The sequence below is a fragment of the Nothoprocta perdicaria genome, unplaced genomic scaffold, assembly GCF_003342845.1.
Source record: "Nothoprocta perdicaria isolate Ctin4 unplaced genomic scaffold, notPer1 scaffold_0, whole genome shotgun sequence".
Lineage (NCBI taxonomy): Eukaryota > Metazoa > Chordata > Aves > Tinamiformes > Tinamidae > Nothoprocta > Nothoprocta perdicaria.
This window is the reverse complement of record NW_020454092.1, coordinates 5,504,454-5,527,566: the sequence shown is the minus strand read 5'-3', so window position 1 is coordinate 5,527,566 and position 23,113 is coordinate 5,504,454. Positions and strand designations below refer to the sequence as shown.

General features: G+C 57.0%; 2 protein-coding genes across 3 annotated transcripts; one reads left to right on the top strand and one right to left on the bottom strand.

Moving 5' to 3' along the window:
* Window positions 1–239: 239 nt before the first annotated feature.
* Window positions 240–17,859, top strand: ARPC2 (actin related protein 2/3 complex subunit 2). 2 transcript variants are annotated; one of them, XM_026053578.1, is made up of 10 exons: window positions 240–467; window positions 8,170–8,204; window positions 9,005–9,117; window positions 11,355–11,400; window positions 11,975–12,161; window positions 12,587–12,680; window positions 14,778–14,904; window positions 15,345–15,445; window positions 16,140–16,240; window positions 17,414–17,859. In XM_026053578.1, exons 1-10 carry the CDS (start codon window positions 394–396, stop codon window positions 17,436–17,438), a joined length of 903 nt encoding a protein of 300 aa, XP_025909363.1. In that variant the 5' UTR covers window positions 240–393; the 3' UTR covers window positions 17,439–17,859. The 2 variants fall into 2 exon arrangements, with proteins under 2 accessions (XP_025909363.1, XP_025909355.1); XM_026053570.1 differs by lacking the exon at window positions 17,414–17,859 and adding an exon at window positions 16,516–16,805.
* A 730-nt stretch (window positions 17,860–18,589) lies between these two features.
* Window positions 18,590–23,034, bottom strand: AAMP (angio associated migratory cell protein; the record flags this gene model as incomplete). The annotated part of the gene is made up of 10 exons (XM_026041835.1): window positions 18,590–19,141; window positions 19,375–19,529; window positions 19,808–19,898; window positions 20,568–20,671; window positions 21,070–21,185; window positions 21,469–21,552; window positions 21,748–21,892; window positions 22,037–22,176; window positions 22,364–22,483; window positions 22,872–23,034. Coding segments are annotated over 10 exons (1,194 nt in total), but the record flags the coding sequence as incomplete, so codon positions are not given.
* Window positions 23,035–23,113: the final 79 nt, after the last annotated feature.

Genomic DNA, 23,113 nt, shown 5'->3' with positions numbered 1-23,113 from the left:
CACTCTTTGGGGACGCCTCATGCCCAGGGTCCCCCCTATGTCCGCGGGGCACCCCCACTTTTGGGGGGCGTTCCCCCCCGGGCAGCCCCTCCCCTCGCGCTGCGGTGGGCGTGGCCGCCGGGCCGTGACGTCACGCGGCGGGCGGGGCGGGGCGAGGGGCGGGGCGAGGGGCGGGGCGAGGGGCGGGGCGAGGAGCGGGGCGAGGGGCGGGGCGAGGAGGGCGCGCGCGCATGCGCCACCGCCTCCCGGTGCCTCCGCGCCGGGGCCGGAAGTGACGCGCGCGGGCAAGAGCGGAAGCGGCGGCGCAGGCTCGGGCGGGTCCCCGGTGCGCGCAGCGGGCTCGGCTCCCTCCGGCCTCGGCGCCCTGAGAGCCCCTCCCCTCCCGGCGCCGACATGATCCTGCTCGAGGTCAACAACCGCATCATCGAGGAGACCCTCACGCTCAAGTTCGAGGGCGCCGCCGCCGGGTAGGGCCGGTGGGCCGGGCTCGGGGCCGCGCCTGGCGCTGGCGGCGCGGGGCAGGGCCCGCGGGCCGTGAGGGCGCAGGCCGCGGCGGGACGGATGGCGGGGACCGGGCCGCGCGGGACACCGCATAGGGAAGGAGCGGGGGGCGAGCTGCGGGTGAGGGGTGAGCGCCCGGCCGCGGGGGGAGCCGCCCCGGTGCAGCGGGCAGGGCGGGAAGCGGGAGGCAAAGCCGGGAGCAGCGGGGAGGGATAGGCCCGGGTGGAGGCAGCGGAGGCCGCCCGGGACCGCAGAGCAGGAGCGGGGTTACCGGGATGTTTGTTCGGCAGCCTCAGCTTGGATCTGATAAGGGAGCCTGTGTCGCAGCAGGCCCCGCTCGCCCGGGGAGTGTCCCGGCCGCGGGGAGCCTGCTCGGCGCTTGTGCCTCGGGCCGGGACGCCGCGGCCCCTGCGGAGCCGGGGGCTGTTCTGCCGGGAGCAGCCTCCGCGCGGAGGCCGCCGCTGCTCGGTGTAAATGCCCTTCCCTTCAGCCCGAGCCCTGTTCTGGCAGTGCCGTGCGCYGCCGCGGGCAGCGCCGGGCACCTCTGTGTGCAGACAGAGCCTGGACAAGCCCGGAGCAGCGGCGTCCGCTCCGAGGTGCTCACAGTACCGGCTCACAGCGCGCAGACCCTGGGCAGGTGCCTGGTTCTGTGCCACTTTTTCCTGAATTTGCTGTTGAAAGTCTTCAGCCTTTGGCATTCGGAGCTTTGGCGGGGTCATTTCTGCTGTTTTCCCCTTTCAGCTGATTTCTGTGTGTTTTTGTTTGCTTTCCTCCATAAAATGCCCACAGGGCAGGGCAGCCTGCGAGGTCTGGAGAGCTGCTCACCTCTCTGCAGTCAGACTCCCTGCCCTTCTTGAGCGTGTTCGCTTAACGCAAGGAGTTTCTCCAAAGGCACCACGCTGGCAGGAGAGACCTCCCGGGAGAACGTGCCGCAGTTTTGCAGCCACRTCCATTAGAAAATATTATGTCTGTGGAGGTTAATAATAATGTGTATCAAAAACGCTTGTTCATCACAAGTCCCTACTGATGCACTCTTCGTGTTGGAGTTGCCCGTGTCCTTAGGCTGGTCTAAACGCAGCAGTTGCACTGGAGGTGGCAGCTTGCAGCCACCAGAGGCTACATGCGCCTCAAAATCCTGGCCTTGAGTGACTAGACCTGGGATTACTCATTCTGCAACTGTTTGCAGGCCAGCAGAGTTTCTGTTTTGCTCTAGAGCAAAGCCTCAGCTCTGTACTGGGACTCAGGGTGTCCGAGTGCCCTGGYGTGGCTCCTCGTGGTTGATGTTAATGTGGCTGCTGATTTTCTGCCTCTTGTTCACTTACAGGTCGTTCTTTTGTTTAGAGAAAAAAAACAACAAGCTGGGTGATGTTTCTGTGTAATTTCTGTGCCTTGGGTATGCTGCTGCATGAGAGGAAGTTATTTACTTCTCTGTTTTCTTTTGTGCTTGTGCTGAGACCCTCCTGTCCAGGCGAGCACACRGTGGAGACAAAGGTCTGAGACGTGTAGAGAGGTGGATTTTTTTTTCCTTTTCCTCTGAGTTTCAAGTCTTTAGTGAGCGGATGTTACACCGTATTTCTGCACGTGAGATTCTTTCTCCCCCCAGCCACAATTCCAGGGTCAMTCCTGTGCTGCTGAGAATAGAAGCTGGGCAGGATTCGCTGTATTTCACTCTTTTGCCCATTGCTTTCCTGAGGGGTGTCTTGGGGACAGATGCAGGGGATGTTAAGGGATGCAGTGATTGGGAAGAGGGAGGCTGGGCACTCACAGTTCTTCCTGCGTTGTTTGCTCTAAAATGTGAATGGGGTGAGTGCAACGGGCAGGTTTGTCTGTAGCAGTTATCTTGGGGCGCTTAGAGCCTTCAGCACTGGCTTGGGAATGTGGCAGAGCAGGGTTTGTTTCCAAATCCTTTGCCAGAAACTTGTTTTTGATAAGGGTTGTGTCACTTCCCTCCGCTTTTCCTGACCATACCATGGGGATGTTTGAACAGCCTCTCAGCAGAGCATTTCTAGACCTTCAGGTGAGAGAGGGCTTCTGTTTCACCATATTCTGCAGAACTGGGTCACGTTTAGAAGTCAGAGCTAATATGTGCTCCTAACGTTACTGTTATATCTGACATTTCACTAAAAGGCAGAAAATCTGCTCTGCGTGGAGGTCCATTAGCTGTCTCTGAAGTTCCCAGCGTGGGAGGTGCCTTGGCACATGGCAAATACGAATTAACACTCCAGGCAGGGCCTAAGCYGTGCCGTGGAAGAGCCCTCCCTTGGAAGTGTTCTTGGGGGCTTGATGGCATCCAGCCACGCATAGGGTAATTCCAAACAGGTGAGTTTGTTTCTGTGGGCAAAACCCATGGAAATCTCAGCCCCTTGCACAGCCAGCACTGAACATTTCATATAATGGAATATATAGAATATCGATATTTAATTCCAAGTGGTCACAAACAATGGACTTCAGTGCATCYGTTTCTGTAAATATTTTTAGTATTGCAATTTCTTGCTTGGAATCAGCTTCCTTAAAGCAACCACAATTTTAAACAACAGCCTAAAGCTACCGGAATCTGTTGAAATAATTTGAAGTAGGAATTTGCTGCTGAAAGTGTCGAGTGTCAGGCTGCAGGTTAGAGTGTGGCGGGAGGCAGGGCCTGCTCACAACCTGGGAACGAGCGCCTTGAAACGACTGGGCGCCCACTGGCATCGTCTGGGCCTTTGGCAGCCTCGGTAAAGGGCCGGCAAGAAGAGAGTAAGTTCTGCCCTGAATTTTTGACTAATTCATTGTGACTTGAGAAACAGCCCAAGAGCTGAAGTCGCCCGCAAGTTTTTTCCCGTTTTTTGAGAAAATTGTGCTGTGAGGAGAKGACCAGTTTTAAAATCTGGCAGATTTTGTTCCTGATCCCCACTGCTTCCCTTTGCTAACTACACTTAAAACARGTTATTAATTTTTATCTGTGCAAAGAATATTGCTAAGTGTCACCTCTTGGATCCAGTGATTATTTGTTCCATTTAATGCCTGGSGGAGTCGCCTCCCAGAGCAGATTTGACCTCTGATTTAGCTGATTCCAGTGGCAGAGCAGCACAGCGCCTGCTTCCCTGGGTTGAATTTTCCTACCCTACACAGCGTGCTCTAAATCACCAGTAAGTTAATCATGTATCTCAAATTGTTGCTTAGTGTCTCCCACTGTGAAAAAGAAAACAAATTTGCATGAATGGAGAACAGTTTGCCTCTTGCGGGGGAGAGGGAGAGAATGTCAAATTAAATGTATTTTAAAAAAAAATAAGGCAGCTTTTAATCTGTACAGATCTGCAGGGTTTCCTGACTATCAGCTACACAGAACATAAGTGAAGTTTCCACTTCCCCGGTGCCCGTGGTTCCCGTAGGCTGGATGGCGAGCGTGGCTACCTCGAGTTACGGTGTTTCCCATTTGCGGTCCCCTCCGGAGCAGAGCGGCCCGGCACAGGGAGGTCGAGCGCTGGGGGGAACTGGGTGACGTGACCTGTGTGTTTGTGATAACGTGGCGGGAGTTCAGCCCGGGGACACGGCCGAGAGGTGGCAGGTTCTGAGGCCTGAGAGGAGCCCTGGGCGCCCGTGGGGCTCCCCACAAGAGCGGCCCTGCAGCTCGGGCTGCGGCCCTTACAGGCTCCCACCAAAGCAGAGGGGTCCTTCTGCCACCGCCTTCCCTCTGGTGACAGGAGCGTTTATATGGCTCTGGGGGAAACGGCTTTGGGGAAGTGACCTCGGTCAAAATCAACTAGACAAAACTGGGTATTTTTAGCCTACATGAGTTTCCTGGTCCCGTTTGTTGCGTGCGCTGCTGGCAGGGGTGCAGCAGGGGAGCAAAGACGRGTCTCCTTCCTTCAGCAGCGGTGTCAGTTGCTGGCCCGATGTCCCTGCAACCCCAGCCTTGTGCCTTTCGTCCCCCACGGCGGAGCAGGACCGCGTCGCGCAGCACCTCACCCGGTTCTACTCGAGCAGCATCTGCTCAAACTGGACGACACCGTGGTGGAGCAGATGAGGAGCACCCGGATGCTGCTGCTGCCGGAAAGCGGGTCCCTGTGGCTGCGTGGGAGCAGCAGCAGCAGCACAAACTTTCACTGTTGCCTGTCAGGTGTCTGCGTGTGCCACAAGTGTCGTGTGGGGCAGTGACAGAGCCGGAGGAGGAAGAGAGGTCTGCAGAGACCTGCCTCCTCCACGCCTGGTCTTCATCCCAGGTTCCCGTGAGGGGCTGCTCTGTTATCCTGTGGTGGGAGCAGTTTCCCAGTACTGCTGTTCTTGTGTCAAGCTGCAGCAGCTCTTGGTTGCAGACTAAAGACTCTTGGTGACTGATGGGCACATAAGGAGGCTCTTCCACAGGGAATTGTCACAGGGCTGGCAGTGGATGCTCAGGCGTGGGAGTTGCAGGGATCTTCTTGGAGGTGGAAGGAGGATTTGCGGGGAGACAACCTGCACAAAATATAACCCCAAGTACTTGCACTTTGTGCTCTGTGTGGCAGGGACCTCCGTGCCCTGTTACCAGCAGCCTCCTCCAGATTCCTGTGCCCTCTGTGAGGGAAACCTCAGGCACGAAGGGGATCCTCATGGAGCTGGATGGGAGTCCTGAGCACCCTGCTGCTCCGGCCACCCCGAGGGCTGCAAGCCCTGCTCCGAGCTGGTCGCCGCTCCGCAGGGCTGCTCTGTTCRGAACTGGGAAGCTTTAAGCTATGAAATATCTTTCTCTTTGTTTTCTTTCTGTCCTTTGGGGCAGGAGRCAAGAATATCTGTGAGCTTGCAGCTTTTAGCATAATTGCCATCGTCCTTTATTGGGTACAGGCGCTAATTGTGGTGTGGGAGATGCTGTAGTCAGCTATCGATACGGTTGTCGGCCAAGTTCACGCTTGTGCGCAGGTCTGTTCAATTTGGAAGACGAGGCCTGCTGTATAATGACAGTCTTTGTTCTTCTGTTCTTAAATTTGTCATAACATATGGCCAAGAGCCTCTGCGGCCTCAGAAGTGATGCAGGCAGGTTTGGAAGGCGTCCGAGGCAAAATTGAGGGAATGCTGTCAGGAAGAAAAGGCCGCTGTTGCTCTAAAGTGCTTGTTGGCTTCTCTCCACAGGCTCTGTGGCTCTTCTTGGATGTTCTGCCGGGGTAAGAAATTTGATTAGGAGCCCCGTGGAAGAGCTGTTTTGGAGACGAATAGCGGCGATGTGTGCAGGAAAACAGTAACAGGCCCCGGCAGGTTTTATGTCCCAAGCAGAGGGCAGATGGGATGTGGTGTGAATTTGACTTCAAACGCAATAGGTGCTACCAGAAAATGGACCCTTGCCTTGGCCCAGAGCAGCTGTCACTTTAGCTTCTGGGTTGGAGCAGGTTTTGCAGGCAGGTCTGGTTTGTGTCCAGCGTTCAGCGCAGGAAGGAGCCCGGCACACACTGCACGTGGCCACGCGCTTCCCTGAGGCCCTCTCAGGAAGCCACGGAATATCCAGCACGGCACGTTCTGCCCAGGTATTCACTTCTCTCCTAAACGCCCTTCCCCAGCACAGAAACTGAGCTGCTTTGGAAATTTGTGGTAAAATAAGTTCTTGGAGAAATCCCAGCGTGCAGGATGAAGGTGATGTGAATGGCGATATGTCGGCACTCGGCTTTTGTGTGCAGAACAAAGGCTCTCGGGCAGGGCTGCTCCCTGGCTTTGGGTACGGGCTCCTGCATGGTTTCCTAAATAATGTCACAAACTGCCCTTCCACAGCCTCTTGAGGCACAGAGCAGGTGGCACGGGATGCACATGCGTCCTGGGCAARACCATGTCCTTGCTCGCCGTCTGTAAGGGTGGTTTTTCTGTGATTTTTCTCAGCAAGGTGCTGGACTTGGAGGGTCTGCTCGGAGTCAGAGCTGCAGGAAATGTCAGCAACATGTGCTTGGGGAATGAGGTTTGAATGGTGGAACTTAAAGATGGAAACGAGCGTGAAGGCTGCATCCTTTTTAATATTCCCAGCTCTCGTGTGCCTGCCTGCGCTATCTTTAAAGCTTCCTACATAGGTTGCTTTTTTTATAAAATTTATACTGCCATCCCCACTGATTCCCAAGTCTGATTGTGGAGCTCTAAAAGGAGAAAGCGGCTGCATCCACTGGCCGCGTGGGCTCGCTGGAATTTTCTTTCCTCGGGGCTTCGAGCAGCACTCAGCAGAACTGCCCTGGATTTGACACTGGGAATTGCTCCCCGTGTCTGGAGCTGGAGTTAAATATGCAGGAGCCCTCTGAGCTTCTGCCTCAGCCCGAGCCGGAAAGCCGGGATGAGCGGGAGGTCACAGAGCTGGTGCTGCTCTTAGGCGGCGGGAGCTGCCTCGGGTGCTCGCGTGCCACTGCTCTCTAGGGTGTTTTTATCTTGCAGTGAGGCAGCACTRAGGGCTCTCTGCTCTCCTACCAAAAAAGCCCCTGTTAATTTTCATAGACAGCAACAGCTCATCATTTCTGCCTAAGGTCTCTGGTTGGGGGTTGATTTCTCATTCCTCCCTTTCCACCCCCTAAAACAATATTGCTGACTCAGTGAGTGGTCTGAAGTCGGTGCCGTTTAGTGCCTTTATCTCACCGCGGGTCTGTCTCGAGTCTGTGTGGCTTGGTCATTCCTGGCTTCTACTTCAGGACTTGAAAGGGGCCATGAAGCAGCTCTAGTCTGCTTCGTGGCAGCTGTTTTTGAAAAATAAGAGCACATACACTGTGAAACAAAGCAGGTTCTGCKTCATGTCTTAAGCTTATTTTTATTTTGCACCTCCACTGTCTGTGGTGGAAGAACCATTTAATTCCTCCCTCCTGGAGAGTGACCCATTAATGTAGTCCCCCTGGAGCTGTCAAGGTGGCTTTRTAGTGCCAGGCCCAACAAACTCACCCCTCAGATGTGGTTAGGGCCTTCACAGCATCCAACTCCCCTACAATTCTTGGACAAACAGGTAAATTAGTTTGGTAGGATGTTATTAAACCTCCGTGCCTGGAGTGTAGGGATGGGTCTCTGGTTTGAGGGATGCACTTTTTGCTAATTGGGGATGCCAAGGAGGATGTCGGGGGCTGTACTTGCCTCTTGCCTGCAGCAGTGGTTGCCCTAGTATTGAAGTATTTAGGAAGGATCTGAGGGGTCAGGAGGAAATTCCCATCTGAAATGCTTCCTGCTGTTGTCCGCCCCTACCTTGAGACTTGGGGAGTAGGATGTTTCCTGGAAGTTGGGGCTACCAAAGTGTTGGCAGAGCTGCTGGTGAAGGGGTGTGTGGGGAGGGACTGCTCAGGCTCCTAAGTCACTTCCATAAACAGGGGCCTCCTGAACCTCCATCCTCTGAACTCGTGTCKAAGTGGTTCTGTAGGGAGAACATACTTGGTCAAACAGGCTCTTCAGTGACAGGAGCCTTCTCGGACATTTCTAACAGGGAATTTGCCACCTGTGATCTCAAATCTATTAATAAACTACAAATAATGATGCCAGCTTCAAGGCCTGTTTTATATCATCTCTGATGAAACTGGTGCTTGTGCGAATGGSGAGCTGTCTGAGATTTCTTGTTGAAGGTGATCTGCTATTTGAACAGCAAGAGGTAGATGGGCTTTCAGCTACAGTTGGTTGTGGGAAACAGCACTGGAGATTTATCCTTTCCTTCGCAGCTTGATGGAGGCTGCTGTTTGATTTCTTACTAACATTTTTGTTCTCTTTGCTTTTCAGAAATAAACCAGAGGCAGTAGAAGTAACATTTGCAGGTAAGCTCCACAACTCTTTGGACTCCGTTTCCTTGGGGGGGAGAAAGAAGAAAAAAGGGCTGGTTCGGGTGGCTCGTGCGTGTGTGTGCCTGATGTGTCCAAACGGGTGCAGCCCCGCTGAGGGAGGAGAGCAGCACAGGGCAGAGACACGCTCCCCAGGCCTTGGGMAGGGAGGTGGTGCTGCAGGAATGGATCGTCCTGCAGGCTGCCCTGCTCTTTCACACTTAGGTCTTTGCCCGCAGCAAGAAACTCAGTGATCACGGCACTTTGTTGTGTGCTCCACGTGCCTCCAACTTCTACTTCACCTTTCTCTAGTTCCGCGCTTGCTGCTGTTCAGTGTTAGTTCTTGAGCACCTTTTCGTTAGGGTTGTTAGAAAGACATGATGAGATGAGTTCATAGCCTGGAGTTTGTCCTCTGGGACGAGGAGTGCCAGGGAAGTACAGATTCTCACTGAGTGTGTGTGGTTTCTTTTTTTCTCTTCAGTTCTCAGGAATCTGCAAGCTGCGGAGCTCCGTAGGGAAGTAGAGCAGCTTGCTGGGTAGCTGGAGAGTTAATTTCCCCTCCAAACCCATTCTGCAGTGAAGTTAGAGCCGTTTCAGCCCTTTGAGTGATAACAGGTCTCCCTATGTGAGGCTGCCACTTCCCTTAATTATGGGTCTTTTGATGTATCTATGAGGGCTGGACCAGGGGAACCTTGTCTCTCTGTGCAGTTCCTTGAATTACACAAAGGAAAAATCTTCCTCAGTAATAGCAACTTGTTCCTCTTGAGTTCCTCACTTCTCTCTTGCTTGCTTCCTAGACTTTGATGGAGTCCTTTATCATATTTCAAACCCCAATGGAGATAAGACAAAAGTGATGGTCAGTATTTCTCTGAAATTCTACAAAGAGCTCCAGGAACACGGTGCTGATGAGGTGAGTGTCTCTGGGAATCGTGGGCTTTGCACTCACAAATGCTTTCCTAACACAGATCATATTTTGGCAACATTACTGGGTCTCTTGCTTAGGAAAGCTTCTGTTCTCTACCTCACACTGATCAAAGGAGCAGTCCTGTGCCAGCCGCGAGTCCTGCTCTCTTCAAAATTAGGTGCAAAGCCTGTTCCTATTTGTGCAAATAAAAAGTCATCTCATATTCTACAGTCTAAAGGGCAAAAGGCACCACTAATTTTGCAAGTGCCTCCCAAAGGATTGTGAGCCCTGACCAGGTCGAAATAGTTTCCTTGACTTCCACACTAAGCCTTCTGGTGAAGAAAGGCACTGAGGTGAATCTGGAGCCTCATGATGTGGCTCCAACCCCTCCTGAGTGAGCCATGGCCTGTAAACCTCGCTGGGTTTACAGGCCTTGAGCTGCAGGCTGCCTGCTTCCCCTTTTGCTGCTGGTGTGTGAGGTGCAGGTTCAGTTCCTGTTGAATGGGCTCAGGCTACCGAGGGCCATTTATGGTAGAGAGAAGGAGCTGCTCTGAGCTGTGGTTGGGGCACGAGGCAGGAAGTATGAGTCAGTTCCTGAGTCAGTTTTCAAATCTCATGTTAGCAAATGGGGCTCACCCAAGGCTCTTCAGGAGGCTTTGCCTCGGMTGTCTGGCCTTGGAGGGGAAAAAGGAAACTGTTTCATGAGCTTATAGAAGCAGTAGTGGGTCTTGCTCCCAAATCGAATTCTTGTGAGTTGCCACAAAACCTTCCAAAGTCAGAATAAATGTGGCTAGTTATTACCCTGCCTTCCTGGCTCCTGTGTGTAGATGTTTCTGGGAGCAGACTTACCTTGGGAGAAACAGGGCAGGGAGACCTGCTCAACCTTGGGAGAAACAGGGCAGGGAGGGGGAGACCTGCTCAACCTTGGGAGAAACAGGGCAGGGAGGGGGAGACCTGCTCAACCTTGGGAGAAACAGGGCAGGGAGACCTGCTCAACCTCGAGTACTGCTGCTGGGGAACGGAGAGTTGAGTGGCCCAGCTCGTGCAGCCATGCCAGGTAGCAGGGTGGGCTGGCGTGGCTCGTGATGCCAGCAGAAAGGCTGTGGTCAGCAGTGGCCAGCGACTCGCTGCGTTGCAGCAGGGTGCAGGACGTTGCCCCGTGGCCACCGAGGTGACAGCCGGACAAGGGCAGTTCTCTCTGAGCCCAGCTGCTCGGTGAGACCCTTCGCTCCATGCAGCGTGTTGCTGTGCTGGAGGTGAGGACGGCTCTCGGCCGCTTCCCTGGCTCTTGAGGCTCTCTGGGGAGACTGGGAGCTCTGCAGGACTCTTGGGAGTGTTCACGGAACCATAATTGGGTTCTAAAATTGATGTTTAATAAACTGGTTCTTTCTGTGGCCCACTGCAGAAGGTGACACTTAGTGTCTGTGAGAAGTGCAGCAGGGGGTTCCTGGTTGGGCAGCTCCATCTCCCCGGGCTGCTCCAGCTCTGCTGAGAGGAGGCCCTGGCAGCCGGAGAGCTGCCCATCCTSCCTGGGGAGCACTGGGTGTCCTCCYGGGARGGCCAKTTCTGCCACAGCTCCCTTCTGTTCTCTGTAAAATGCCTCCTGTTCCGGCCCCCTCGTTGACATGGAGCTGTGGCTCAGCCAAAAGCTGCCATTGATGTAAAATTCAGCAGTGAYTGTGTTTGGGAACGGGCTTTAGCTGCGCTGTGGGCGGCTTTGCTCCGGGGACATGTCCAGGCTGCCAGGCAGTTTCCTCCCCGTGCCCATCTGCTCTGTGGAGCAGGCTGGGAACCTTCCTCCCTGCGAGGAGCGGGACAAACCTGGCGCTGCCAGGGCAGGTCTCCCTGCCCTGGAAGGAGCATTGCGGGTCTTGGATCTATAGTTCCAGGCTCTGCTGACATTAAACATGAGAAACAAGGGTGGCTTTTTTTCCCTTTTTCCCTCTCCCATGCACAAAACTAGTAAAAACTTTGAAAAGCACAAAACTTTGAAAAGCTTCAGTTTCGACTCCTGCAGTACATCCCCTATCAGGGGAGTTCAGGAAGCTCTGCCTGGAGTAGGAGCAGCCAACAGTCCTAGGCACTCACAACAGTTAATTAACAAAACTTACTGGCCAAAACAAAAATTAACAGTTTGGCCAGTAATTTGAGGCTTCTAAATGGAGACCAGACATGGCCTAGACTGCAAGGGAAGAAATGACTCCGATAGCTTGTGCGCTCAATATTTAATTTCTTCCTCCTAGGTATTGAAGAAAGTCTATGGAAGCTACTTGGTAAATCCTGAATCAGGTAACCCTGCTGTAACACTTACAGTGTGTGAATGCAACTCCAAAATGACTTAAGTCCCCTCAGAAATGCTCAGCTGAAGGTTGCACTTCAAGAGCTTGACAAGTGTGTGGTGAACTGAGTTTGAAAGGTGGTTTGGGGGCAGCAGGGCTGAAGTAGTTTTCAGCACAAGAGTTAATTCTTGATGCCGCCCTCCTCCAAGAGAACCTCTGTTCCTCACGGTTGGGTTTTTGTTCTCGCAACGATGCTTCCTGAGACGTAGGAAAACCATGGTTACCTGTGACAGCATCTCTTCCTACTCRCTGCAGAACTTGGGAGCAGCTCAGCCCGCACGTGTGTTCCAGCTAAGGAGCCCCGGGAACGTTGCCATGGCCACGCACCAGCCTCGCACGTGGCTTCTGGTGGGAATAGGAGTGGGAAGCGGGTGCCCCTGTGGCTTTTGGAAGGGGCTAGGGCAAAGCTGTGACAGACTGTGCAGTGATGCTTGAGCTGTGGGTGTTTCTTTCCAGAAAATGTCTTTCTGGCTGGATGAAGGTCCTGTATAGATTATTAAGGTGAGCAACTATTCCCCCCCCAGGTTACAACGTCTCTTTGCTGTACGACCTGGAAAACCTTCCCGCAGACAAGGATGCCATCGTACACCAAGCCGGCATGTTGAAGCGCAACTGCTTTGCTTCAGTCTTTGAGAAGTACTTCAAATTCCAGGAAGAGGGCAAGGAAGGAGAGAAAAGAGCCGTCATCCACTACAGGGACGATGAGACGATGTGAGTGTTGGAACCGAGCGGCACAGGGGGCAGGCAGCTCCCAGCTGGCTCTCCACGCCCCCCCAGAACTGTGGGATGTGATGGAAAGYCAGGGCACCCTGTTGCTCCGTGCCTTGGCTGGCTGTTTTGGAAGCCTGTCCTAGGCTGTCAGAAGCATCCAGGGTGGTGCTTGTTCCTCAGGCTGCAGCAATGTGAAACAAGTCTGAGTGGCAGCACCTGTGGCTGTTTGTGGGGAGGGAACTGKCTACTCCCCACAAAAATGTTCTGCTCCCTGTCTAATACTGTCTTGAGCRAGGGGAGGTTTCTGGCATCTGTGCCTGCACGTGATTTCATCTGCCTCGCCTTGTTACTCCGTGGCTCGCTCGTCTGGTGGCAGTGCTTAGTCCCTGCTCACATCAGGGTTCTCCTCTCTCGCCCGTCTGCAGGTACGTTGAGGCGAAGAAGGACCGTGTCACAGTTGTGTTCAGCACGGTATTTAAGGATGACGATGACGTCGTGATTGGAAAGGTGTTTATGCAGGTATGGAAAAGTGAAGTTGTGAGGGGCCTGATCCTCAGTTCATACGCCTGCTTGCTTGAGGTAGTCTTAAAGGAGACGGTGTTAGGCTGAAGGGAGTCACGGGCAGTTTAATGCATAAACATGTATTTTTTTGCATTTATTTTTGCCCTTTTGCAGGGCTCCAGTGTGTTCTGAGATGGAAGAACCGTGTTAATAGGCTTAGGCAGTATGTCTTCTAATCCGGGCTCTTGCATTGGCCTTTTAATTACTGAAGGTCTTGTACATACGAGGCAATCATATGTTGCGTGTAGCAGGTGAATAAAACACCACGTAAATAACTTCAGTGTCCACCTCGAGGTCAGCGAGCACTGGTGAAGGAATCACAGGGCAGCAGAGGAGCTGAGTGAGCTGGTGGGTAGGGGAGAGCAGCAGAGGGGCAGCGTTAGAAGGTGCCTGGGCTGGTGCTGAAGGCAGTTTTTGTCTCTGAGGTTATTGCTGCTAATGCTCCAATGTGAAGAGACACTGGAAGCAGCTCAGCATGACTGTGATGAGCTCTTGAATGTGAACTTTTCAAGCCTATGAATTAGTTTTTGCTTAGTCCGAGTACTGTAATGTATTGCAATAGTGCCAAGTAGGTCTGAACTCAGCTGCCCTTTGCAACTGCTTACTTGGCTGGGAAGYGTTTGGAGGCCGGTAGTAAACAGCCCGCGTGTCTGTTAGTGGCTGTTTGGCCTGTGGAGATTAAGACTCTGCTTTGAGCCCAGCTCACTGCTGGCCCCAGGGCCCGGGGCACCTCCTGGGCTGTAGGAGGAGCTTTAGCTGCTTCGCTGCGGGTGCCAGGCTGGGCTGCTGGCAGGCAGCAGGGCRCGGGGCAGGGGTAGCACCCGGGGTGCTAGTTCACCTGTGCTTTAGGGACCATCAGAATGGGGTCTGCTGTGCTGGCAGTGGTGGCTGTCTTASCTGAAAGCTTTGCTCTCTCTGTGCTTAACAAAGGGGTGCTCTGGGTCATCTGCTCKGTGTCTGCTTTTCCCCACAAGCACATCCCGCTGCCTGAATCCCAGCTCCATAAAGCAGGGAAGGAGGGTCGAAGGAACAAAAACGGGTTTGTGAAGCTCCCGAGAAGGCAGCAGGGCTTCAAGGGAGCAGCTGTCTGGGAGGCTGCGCAACCCGAGTTCCCTGGGTTTTGAAGCATCAAACCCTGTTCCTGCCCAGCCACAGGAATTTCCACTCTGAGTCACGCTGGCTCCTTCCCTCCAGCGATGGCTCTTATGCAACGCGGCGCAGCCTGGCACAGGGCTGTGCAGCTGGGCTCTCATGGAGAAAATCTGACCATTAACTCGCTGGTGGAGCCCTCTGAGCCATTTTACCCTGTGGCGTAAGCGGGCAGAAGGCAAAGCTAAATGTTTCCTTATGGAAACGCCAGCCAGCTGCTTGGCTCTCCTAAAGGGCAACGGGTAGCCCTGCCCTTCCTGGGGGGAGCTGTGCTAACAAGGCAGGAGAGGCCGGGAGGAGCTGGTGGTGCCTGTGCTGGGCTGGGGGCCGCTGAGCACACGCGGGTGGTTCTGCCTTCGGGAGGGGCACCGGTTCTTTGGACTTTGCAGCTTCTCCATAGGGACAGTTCTGTAACTTCTGAAGTGCAGAGCCAGCCTCTGGGTGGCTCCTGGTGGGAATGAACCTCTCTGCCTGCAGGAATCATCGCAAAACCTGCAGAAGARCTAGGAGGGGCAGGCCCCCCACACRGGCTGCAGGTCCTGTGAGTGCCCCTCAACCCTGCAGGCCTCTCTGAGCACTGCTGGGCTGGGCAGCGCTGCCTGGTGCCAGCACTGGCATTGACTTGGCAGCAGGAGCTGCCACAGGAGCTGTGCTCTCCCTTGTGCTCGCTCGGTCTGAGGTGTCCCACAAAATATTCCCACAGCCTGTGGCAGGGAAGGCGATGCAGAAAATAACCCCATCTGCCCAGGGCAGCTTTTCATCCTGCTCTGGATTGTTTTCCTGGGAATGGACAAGTTGTGGCCCATGCCGTGGGTGCTGGGAAGCCTCCTGCTGAGCCGCYCTGCGGGAGGAGAGGGGCCCTGGCTCCGCAGCGCGTGGAACTCCCCTTGGCTTTGTCTCGTGCAGGAGTTCAAGGAGGGCCGCCGGGCCAGCCACACAGCCCCCCAGGTGCTCTTCAGCCACAGGGAGCCGCCCCTGGAGCTCAAGGACACCGACGCGGCCGTCGGCGACAACATCGGCTACATCACCTTCGGTAAGCAGGCAGGGCTCGCCGCTGAGCGGCCTGTTGTGGGGCAGCTCCTTCAGACACCTGTGATAAAACCAGAGCTCAAGCTTCAGGGTTGGGAATTGGCAGTGGACAATTGGGAAGTGGCAGTGGGGACAAGCCGAGCAGCCCGGTGGCAGTGATCTGATTCAGATTCCCCACTGCCTGGTGCAGGTGTAAAGCTAAAGCCGTGAGAGGAGCCGGCAGGGGCCCAGGCTGGAAATGGGTGCTGCACACGGATACTGACACTACCTGGGAGAGAGACAGGGGAAGGCACCCGCTGCCCTCAGCTCTCGCCCTGCCTGGCAGTGGCTGTTGCTTTGGCTTCTGAAGCAGCGTGCCTAAAAACCAGGGCTGTGGCGGGGGACCTCGGAGCCGTTCCACAGCCTCCGGAGGCGCTGATGTTTGTGGGGTGCCTTTTCTTGCAGTGCTGTTCCCCCGTCACACCAATGCTGCTGCCAGAGACAACACCATAAACCTGATCCACACATTCCGGGACTACCTGCACTATCACATCAAGTGCTCAAAGGTACCGAGGGGACAGGGAGGAAAGGGGGGAGCTTTGGCCTGTCTAATCTGGGTGCAGCTGAGGAGGAGAAGGGAGCAGGGGGCCCCTTTGAGAGCTGCTGGTGACCCAGCATCGCCCTCCACAGCTAGGGATGACAAACRAAGCATCTCATCCCTTTCCTCTTCCTAATCTTTGCCACAATCAGTTTCTGTTTGCTTCCTGTCACAGCATCAGGATAGACTTTTCCCTTGAAATCTCCCTGGGTTTTTTCTCTCAGAGAATGGAAATAAGGAAAACTGCTCAGAGAAGAGCTGCCTTTGACTGGGGCAGTAGTTTGAAGCGCTGACTCCTACCAGCAGTGAGCTGGCCCTCTTGCCGCAGGTTGAGGGAGGCTGATCACCCACTGTGGCCAAGCTGAGCTACCTGCTTTCCCAGGAAGGAGCAGGAAGACAGCCCTGCCCCACGCGGTGGCTGTGCCTCGGCTTTCCTCAGGCCCCAGCTCCTGGGGAATCGGGCTGTGAGCGTTTCCTTGCCCACATGAGTAGTGTCCCTAGCTGGGAGAGTCCAGAAACACCAGCCGGTCTCTGTACTTGTGCTCCAAGACCAGCCCCAAGCGTCCCAGAGCTGTAACCTGGCCAGCTACAAGAGATGCCTGAAATGTGGGCCACGAGGACAGGAGCCTGAGGTGTCCCTGTTTTGTTCCAACGAAACACAGGCCTATATTCACACGCGTATGAGGGCGAAAACATCGGATTTCCTCAAGGTGCTGAACCGTGCCCGCCCAGACGCAGAGAAGAAAGAAATGAAAACAATCACGTGAGTGGCAAAGCGCGGCCTGGCAGGGCCCTGCGGGCCCCACGCTCTCCTCAGCTCAGGGTGCTCCGCTCCTGGGAGAACCAGGGTGCTGTGGGGAYGGCCAGATTGGGGCCTGCTGTGCTGGGACCCCATCTGCCAAGGCAAGGGGGTGCTCCCCGTGGAGGTGCTTGCCTGTGGTGCCTCTGGAAGTGAAGGACTCAGTCGGGGTGCATTGGCCGCCCCGGAGCCCCGTGCTCTGCCCCGCACTCGCTCACCGCCTCGCTTGTTCTTTGCAGGAGCAGCGTCCGTGGGCAGCCCTGTGCTGGCGGGGCCCTCGCGAAAGACGCCTCGCACAGGGCACAGGGAGCAGAGCCCGAGGCAGACAGGCAGAGCCACAGGCAGCGCAGTTGAGGCCAGGAGCTGAGACAGCGGATAGGTACCGCGGGAGGGCACCCGGCTGCCACCTCTGCGGGGCCACACAGGGAGCCTGGGGCTCTGCGAGGGACTTCAGGCAGCTCAGTGCCCGTCGCCCTCGCGCCTGCCCGGCTGTGGTTGGTGCTGAGCCAGCCTTGCCCAGGCAGCCCCAGGGAGCGCAGGTTTGGATGGCAGAGCCCTGGCAGTGAGGCTTGGGCAGCTCCCCCTTGGCAGCGCTGCGGAGGGAGCTGCGTGCGGGGAGCAGGGGGGCTCGCTGCCTCGTCCCTGCAGAGGGGGCCGGTTCTGCACCATCCAGAMCCTCCCTCGCGTCCCGCTGAGGTCTGGGGGCTTTTGCCTCGTTGTCCTGCACGCAGAGCAGCTGTTCAGGCCAGCCAAGGTGGTGTCAGTTCCCCTTCAGCCCCGAGTTCCTGCTTTGTCTTCCTTACTTCTCCATGCTCAGCCACAAGGAGATGCCTTCTAGCTTTGCTGCCCGTCCTTCAGCTGGAGCCTAGGTGCAGATCGAGGGTATTTGTGACCGGCTGAGCTGTGGGGGAGCAGGGGCCCCCAGCACCATCCCAGTGTGCAGGCAGTGCTACAACCTCTGTCCCTCTGCCAGCCCCTTCCTGGGCAGTTGCAGTGGCTGGTGCCCTCAGCGGGGTCTGCAGCTCCTCAGAGCGCCCTGCTGCCCCTGGCCAGCAGTTCCTTCATGTCCCGGGCCGGAGGTGTTGGCTGTCCTCCCTGTGAGTGTCCCCGCACTGACCTCTCTCTGCATCCTTGCAGGGGGAAGACGTTCACAACCCGCTAACGGCGGGGTCACTGAGGCTGCCTTGGAGGACGAAGGTTGGGGCACTTGCTACCCGATAATCGTAGCTTTTAATGTTGCACCTCTGTGGGCTCATAAGGAATTCAAGCAATCGGGGTCTGTTTGTACGACAGTTTGGGGAGTAATCTGCAGAAACGAGCTGTGCTTGCGAGGACTCGATCGTTCCAAGAAACAAAACCTTAATCCCAGTTTGATTGACTTTAATTTCTTTCCTTTTTTTTTAATTTTTTTTTTCTTTTCAAGCTGTTTCGCTTTGCAATATGTTACCGGAAATGAGTTGCAGTATTTCTTATGAAAATAATGCAATATTAACTTGTTTTCTTCTGAATATTTGAGTTCAAAACTCCTGTATCTGAAGAAATACTGTTGGGGTTCATTAATAAAGGAGATCTTTCTATCTTAAGGGGCTGCGTGGGGCTTTGGCTTGTTCAGTTCATGGGGCCTTGTTAAGGAACGTTTGGAGTTGCAGTTACTGTGAGTAGTTGGAGCTAATAATGCCATTCAGTTGAATTGCTGTATCTCAGAGAATTTATTTATTGATTGATTATTTATTCCTGTTAATTCTAGTCCTGGGAGCTGGAAGGTGATGGTGGTAGCTGTGTGCTGGGGCTCCCGCTGAGCTCCCTACCCAGGAAAGTGGAGGCTGGAGCCTCCCCTGGAGCTGAGGGCACTGAGGATGGGGCTGCAGCCTCCCCCCAGGTACCTCCTGCTGGCACAAGAGGCTCCCTGTGCAGCTGGCTGGGAGCAGAGAGGAGGAGCTGAGCCCCGAGCCCCTTTCTTCAGCAGGAGGCAGCGGCACTGCAGGGGGGCACCCTGCATCACCCTCACTCTGGCAAGCTCTGGGAAGGCAGCAAGAGCAGGCACGGGGGCCTGACACCCTCGTGGCTACCCCCACCACCCTTGGTGAGCCCTGAGGAAGAGGAGGATGGAACCTCCAGCTTTGCTCYTCTGCAGGGGGGAAGCAGCGGTACCCTGAGGGCCCCCTGGGACCAGCAGGCCGGTACCTGACATCCCCTCCTGCAAAAGCTGCAGCTGGCTCCTGCGTGCAAATGCGGTGCTGCTGTCCCCTCAGGATGTGCAAGCCTGGGCTCCTCACTGAGTATCACAGCAGGAGGGAGGAGGGTCTTCCACTCAGCCCTTCTCTCCCCTCTCTTTGCCTCCCATCCTGCACAGCCACAGCCCTGGCTCCCCTTGTTCATGGCTTCTTCTTCACTCCCTTCCCTCAGGAGAGCCCATCCTGTCCTACCTCGGGCCAGGCAGGCTGGGCTCTCTGCTGGGAAGTGGGGGCCACTGGAAGCCTCCAGCACTTCAGSGAAGTGATAATATTCGGGGCAGGAGCTGGGAATGACTCCTGTACCACCATCTACCTCCCTGCCAACGGAAAGAACACCCGCCTTACCTACATACCCGTGTGGATTAAGATCCAGTTAAGTGAAATAATTTATATAATTAAAAGACATTTTTCATACAAAAGCCCAGGCTCAGCCCCCCCCCACCCCCAAGCAAGGGCAGGGGGGCAGGCTAGTAAATTACAAAGCACACGCTGGGGAAGGGGGGAGCCCCCCGTCCCCCGTCCCGCTGTACAAGAGCCCCCGGCGGCCTCGCGGCCCTAGCGGTCCGGGCGCTGCACGCAGAACACCTTGGCCTGGTGGTCTCCGGAGGTCGTCACCACGATGGAGGCGTCCCTGGGGAGACACAGCCCTGAGAGGGTGCTGGGGGGGCCCTCACCCTCCTTTCCCATAGCTAGCCTAGGACAGCAGTGGCCCCAGCCCAGCTATGGGGCTGTTCCCTCCTCAGGCCCCCACCACCCCCTGAGCCACCCAAAGAAGACAGAAATCAGGATCTGAGTTCCCTGCCCCCCCTCGTGCCCCCCCTACAAGCAGCCTTGGCCAAGGGGGCCGGGGGGGTCCCCGCTTACTTGTTGACGGCGAAGTCGAGGATTTCGGCCGCGTGCCCTCGGTACTCGCTGATCATCTTCCCCGAGCGCGCGTCCCAGAGGCGCACGGCGCCGTCCAGGCTGCACGTGTAGACCACGGCCGAGCTCTCCTCCCACAGCAGCTGCACGATGCCCGACTGGGGCAGGGCAGGGGCAGTGTGAGCCGGGGCGGGGGGCCCCTCAGCACCCTCCCAGCTCCTCCCATGGGGCCCGTGCTCTGTGTGGCGCTGGGGCCAGCGAGCAGCAAGAGCTGCCCCAGGGGCGGAAGGAGAAGAACTGGTCCCAGACCCGCCAGGAAAGCCCCTGGGCTCCCAGAGAGGCGGCGCTGGGGCCGTGCTGAGGGCCTGGGGCTTGCAGACTTCTCCTAGAGCCCTGGACTAGGCCAGCTCGGGGGGGAAAGGAGCTAGGGCAGTACCTCGTGCTGGCATTTATGCCTCAGGCTCTGTGTGGTGAGGTCGTAGATTGCCAGGGTGCCGTCGAGGTAGCCCACAGCAGCCAGGGGCATCCTGCAGAGGGGAGCAAAAAAATAATGATAGAGAAAGAAAAGAGATGTTAGGGGGGGCTCGAAGGAAGCAGGGATGAAGATGTGAGGCCTCAACACAGACTGTGCCCACAGTGCAGCACAAAGATGGACAAGCTGCTGCCCTAGAAGAGATGAGGAACAGGGCTGGAGCCAGGGCCTCCCTGCTAAGGAAACCAGGAGGACACCGTGAGCCAGCACCTGTCCTAAGGTTCAACCAGGACAAGATCAGATCCTGCTGGGAAAGATGCCCAAGGGCCACGGCCAGAGGGGCTCCCATCCCAATAGCACGAGCCTGGAGAGACCCAAGTGATGTTGTGAGGAGTCAAGGGTCAGTGGCCCTTGTCTCTCACATCACAGGGCGGTTAAAGCAACWGGGGGATGAGAAAAGTGCTGGAGGGGAGGGAAGGGCCTGAAGTTACATGTTTGGAAAGAGCAKCTTTGCTGTACGGTCTGGCGCTGGRTTTTGGATACAGATTCCCTGCAGGGAGAGCCTGGCAGACAAGTGGTTAAAGATGGTGCAGGTCCCACCAACTCCTTGGTGGCTCCCAGAGGGTTCAGGATAAGCCCCCAGTGGCAGGGGGAGGCAGGAAGCCCCCTGAATGAAGGGGCATCACCCCACTACGTCACCGGCCCCCGTTTCCCCCACACTCACACGTTACAGAATCCCAGGGATTCCACAGAGTTGGACTCGGGCTCCTCGCCCTCGCTGGCGGGCGTCTTGGGGGCGATGCTCTCCACCTTGAACACGCACACCACCTGTGGGGGGGCAGATTGGTCCCCAGGGCAGGGCAAGGGTCTCCCCAGCCTCACAGGGAGGCCCTGACCTTACCCAGGACCTAAAACCCCAGCCTATGGAGGCCAACCCTAGAGCCTCGGCCCCTGGGAGGAGAGGCCAGGGGCAGCTTTTGCCCAGCAGGCTGCCCCACAGCTGAGCACCCTGCGCGGGTGCCACCAGGAGCCCCTGGCTGCGCTGGCCAAGGGCGCCTCCTGCTGGCTGCTCTTGGCCACTGCAGGCTCACTCATGGCTGTTGGAGCCAGAGCCACCCTTGCCCGACCACGAGAGGCCTCAGAGACAGGGATCCCCTTTCCCCGTCCCCTACGGCCTCTCCCTCTGGTCACAGCAGCAGGGCAGGGCGAGGCAGGCACAGACTCACCTTGCCCGTGGCAGAGTTGATCAGTTTGGCGTGACAGTCCACGGAGCCTGTCAAGATCAAGCTGCCATCCTGGTTGCTGGCCACGCACGTCAAGGGGTCCTGGTGGCCGTCCTGGCCTGCAGAGGGGAGCAGAGGCAGCGTGAGCTCCACRCACTGTCCCAAGAAGCCTCCATGTGCCATGAAACCCACAGACATCCTCGTGCCCATGGTGCCCAGCACCCCTGGGGCAGRGACCAGCCTCCTGAGGGGACAAGGCAGTTCACCACACTCAGGGCCAGGCCCTGCAGCAGCCCCTGGCCTCATGACGCACCCCCCTTCCCCAGGGCAGCGATCAGGGCCCACGGGAACGGGCCATTCCTTGCCTAGGAAGCACCCTTGGACAATTAACCCCTTTCCTACCTTTCAGGACATGCAGCGAGGTGCCCTGCTTCAGGTCCCAGATGCGCAACGTCCCATCTTCATATCCCACCACTGCTCTCTTCCCTGGAGGAGACAGAGGTGACGGCTAGAGCCAGAGCCTCCTTCACCCACCTCCACCTCCTGCTCAGCCCCRACGGGACAGAGCTGGGCGCCCCGGGGCACCCCTGGCTCTGCAGAAACASAGGTGGTTCCCACAGGATTTGCGAGGGACCTCAGAGCAGGTGACACTCCCCTCCCCAGGCAGCCTCTGGGCCTCACCATCAGGCAGGATCCTGCCACACGTGGCTGGGCACGAGGGGCCCTGGAAGGTTTTGCAGTCCCCGCTGGGGATCTTCCACATCCAGGAGTTGCCGTCAGCTGTGCCCGCCAGAAGGACGTGGGCTTGAGGATGCCACTCCATCCACTGCAGGGAGAGGGACAGCAGTGACACAGGGTGGCCTCAGAGGACAACCCATCCATCTCAGCCTCCCAGCAGAGCCACAGGGAAAGGAACGAGACCTGCACCCCACGTGCCAGCCCCATAAGAGCCAGGGGTTCTGCCACTCACCTCCAAGTCCCCCACTTCAAAGGACCAAACTTCTTCCTTGGAATCCACCCGCCACACCTTGATGAGCCCGGACATGTCGCCAGTGGCCACAAACACGGAGTCGTGGCTGAAGCCAGCGCAGGTGACCGAGTCCTTGTGTCCTAGAAACGGGAGGAAACAGGAATTATTAATTACCAAGTTATGGAGGATGATCAGAACTTCAGCTCCACGAGAGCACAGGGTGGCAGGCGGGCACGGCTGGAGAGATGCTGCTGGGAAGGGACATACTGTAACGTGGCCCCTATCGATTGTCCCGGTGCGGAGGATGCTCCGGCCAGAGCAACTCACCCGAGCACTCGAAGAGGAGCTCTCCGTCGCTGAGGCGCCACACGAAGGCCTTGTCGTCCTCCCCGCCCGTCACCGCCAGCGTGTTGGTCTTGGGGTCGAGGCTCACGCAGAAGACAGAGGCTGTGCGGGAGGGAACGGCTACGGGCTCAGACCCCGCTCAGGCCCCATCAGACACCGCCCAGGGCTCCGCGCTGACCAGCACCAGGTCTGCACGAGATGCCGCCCCGCCGGGATGAGARCCCGGACACTGGGAGCCGGTTCTTCCCCCGGGTCGGGACTGGGGCCCTGCCGGAGCAGCCCGGGCTGCCGCCGAGCCCAGCCTAGCTGTTAAAGCCAAGACAGGGATCCCCGAGGTCCGGGTAGTGCCTGCAGGAGAAACTGCCCCTGGCCAGGAGCATCGCCAGGACCTGGGCGGGAAGGTCCCTACGGCAGGCGGGGGGGACACGAGCGAGGCTGGGGAGCCCCGGGTAGTGCAGCCCCGCGGAGCCGCCCCGCGGCCCCCGCTCACCCGAGTGCAGGGCGAACGTGACCTCGCTGTCGTCCTGCGCCTCCATGCCGTCCTCCAGCCCCTCGTCGTCCTCCTCCGTGTCCCAGGCCTCGCCCTCGGGCCCGTCCGCGCCCTCATCGTCCTCGAAGTCCACGTCCTCCACGCCGTGGGCCAGGTCCTCTGCGGGGAGCGCCGCTCAGCGCGGGCGGCTGCGGGGCCTCGCGGGGCGCCCCGGCCACGGGCCGCGCGGAGGCCGCGCAGGG

What these genes read in the sequence shown, in the direction of transcription:
- ARPC2 (XM_026053570.1), top strand. Translation starts at nt 394, where the DNA reads ATGATCCTGCTCGAGGTCAACAACCGCATCATCGAGGAGACCCTCACG. An exon ending in TACAGGGACGATGAGACGAT is followed by an intron (nt 12,162 to 12,586) that starts GTGAGTGTTGGA and finishes GCCCGTCTGCAG; the next exon opens with GTACGTTGAGGCGAAGAAGG. An exon ending in AAAGAAATGAAAACAATCAC is followed by an intron (nt 16,241 to 16,515) that starts GTGAGTGGCAAA and finishes TGTTCTTTGCAG; the next exon opens with GAGCAGCGTCCGTGGGCAGC.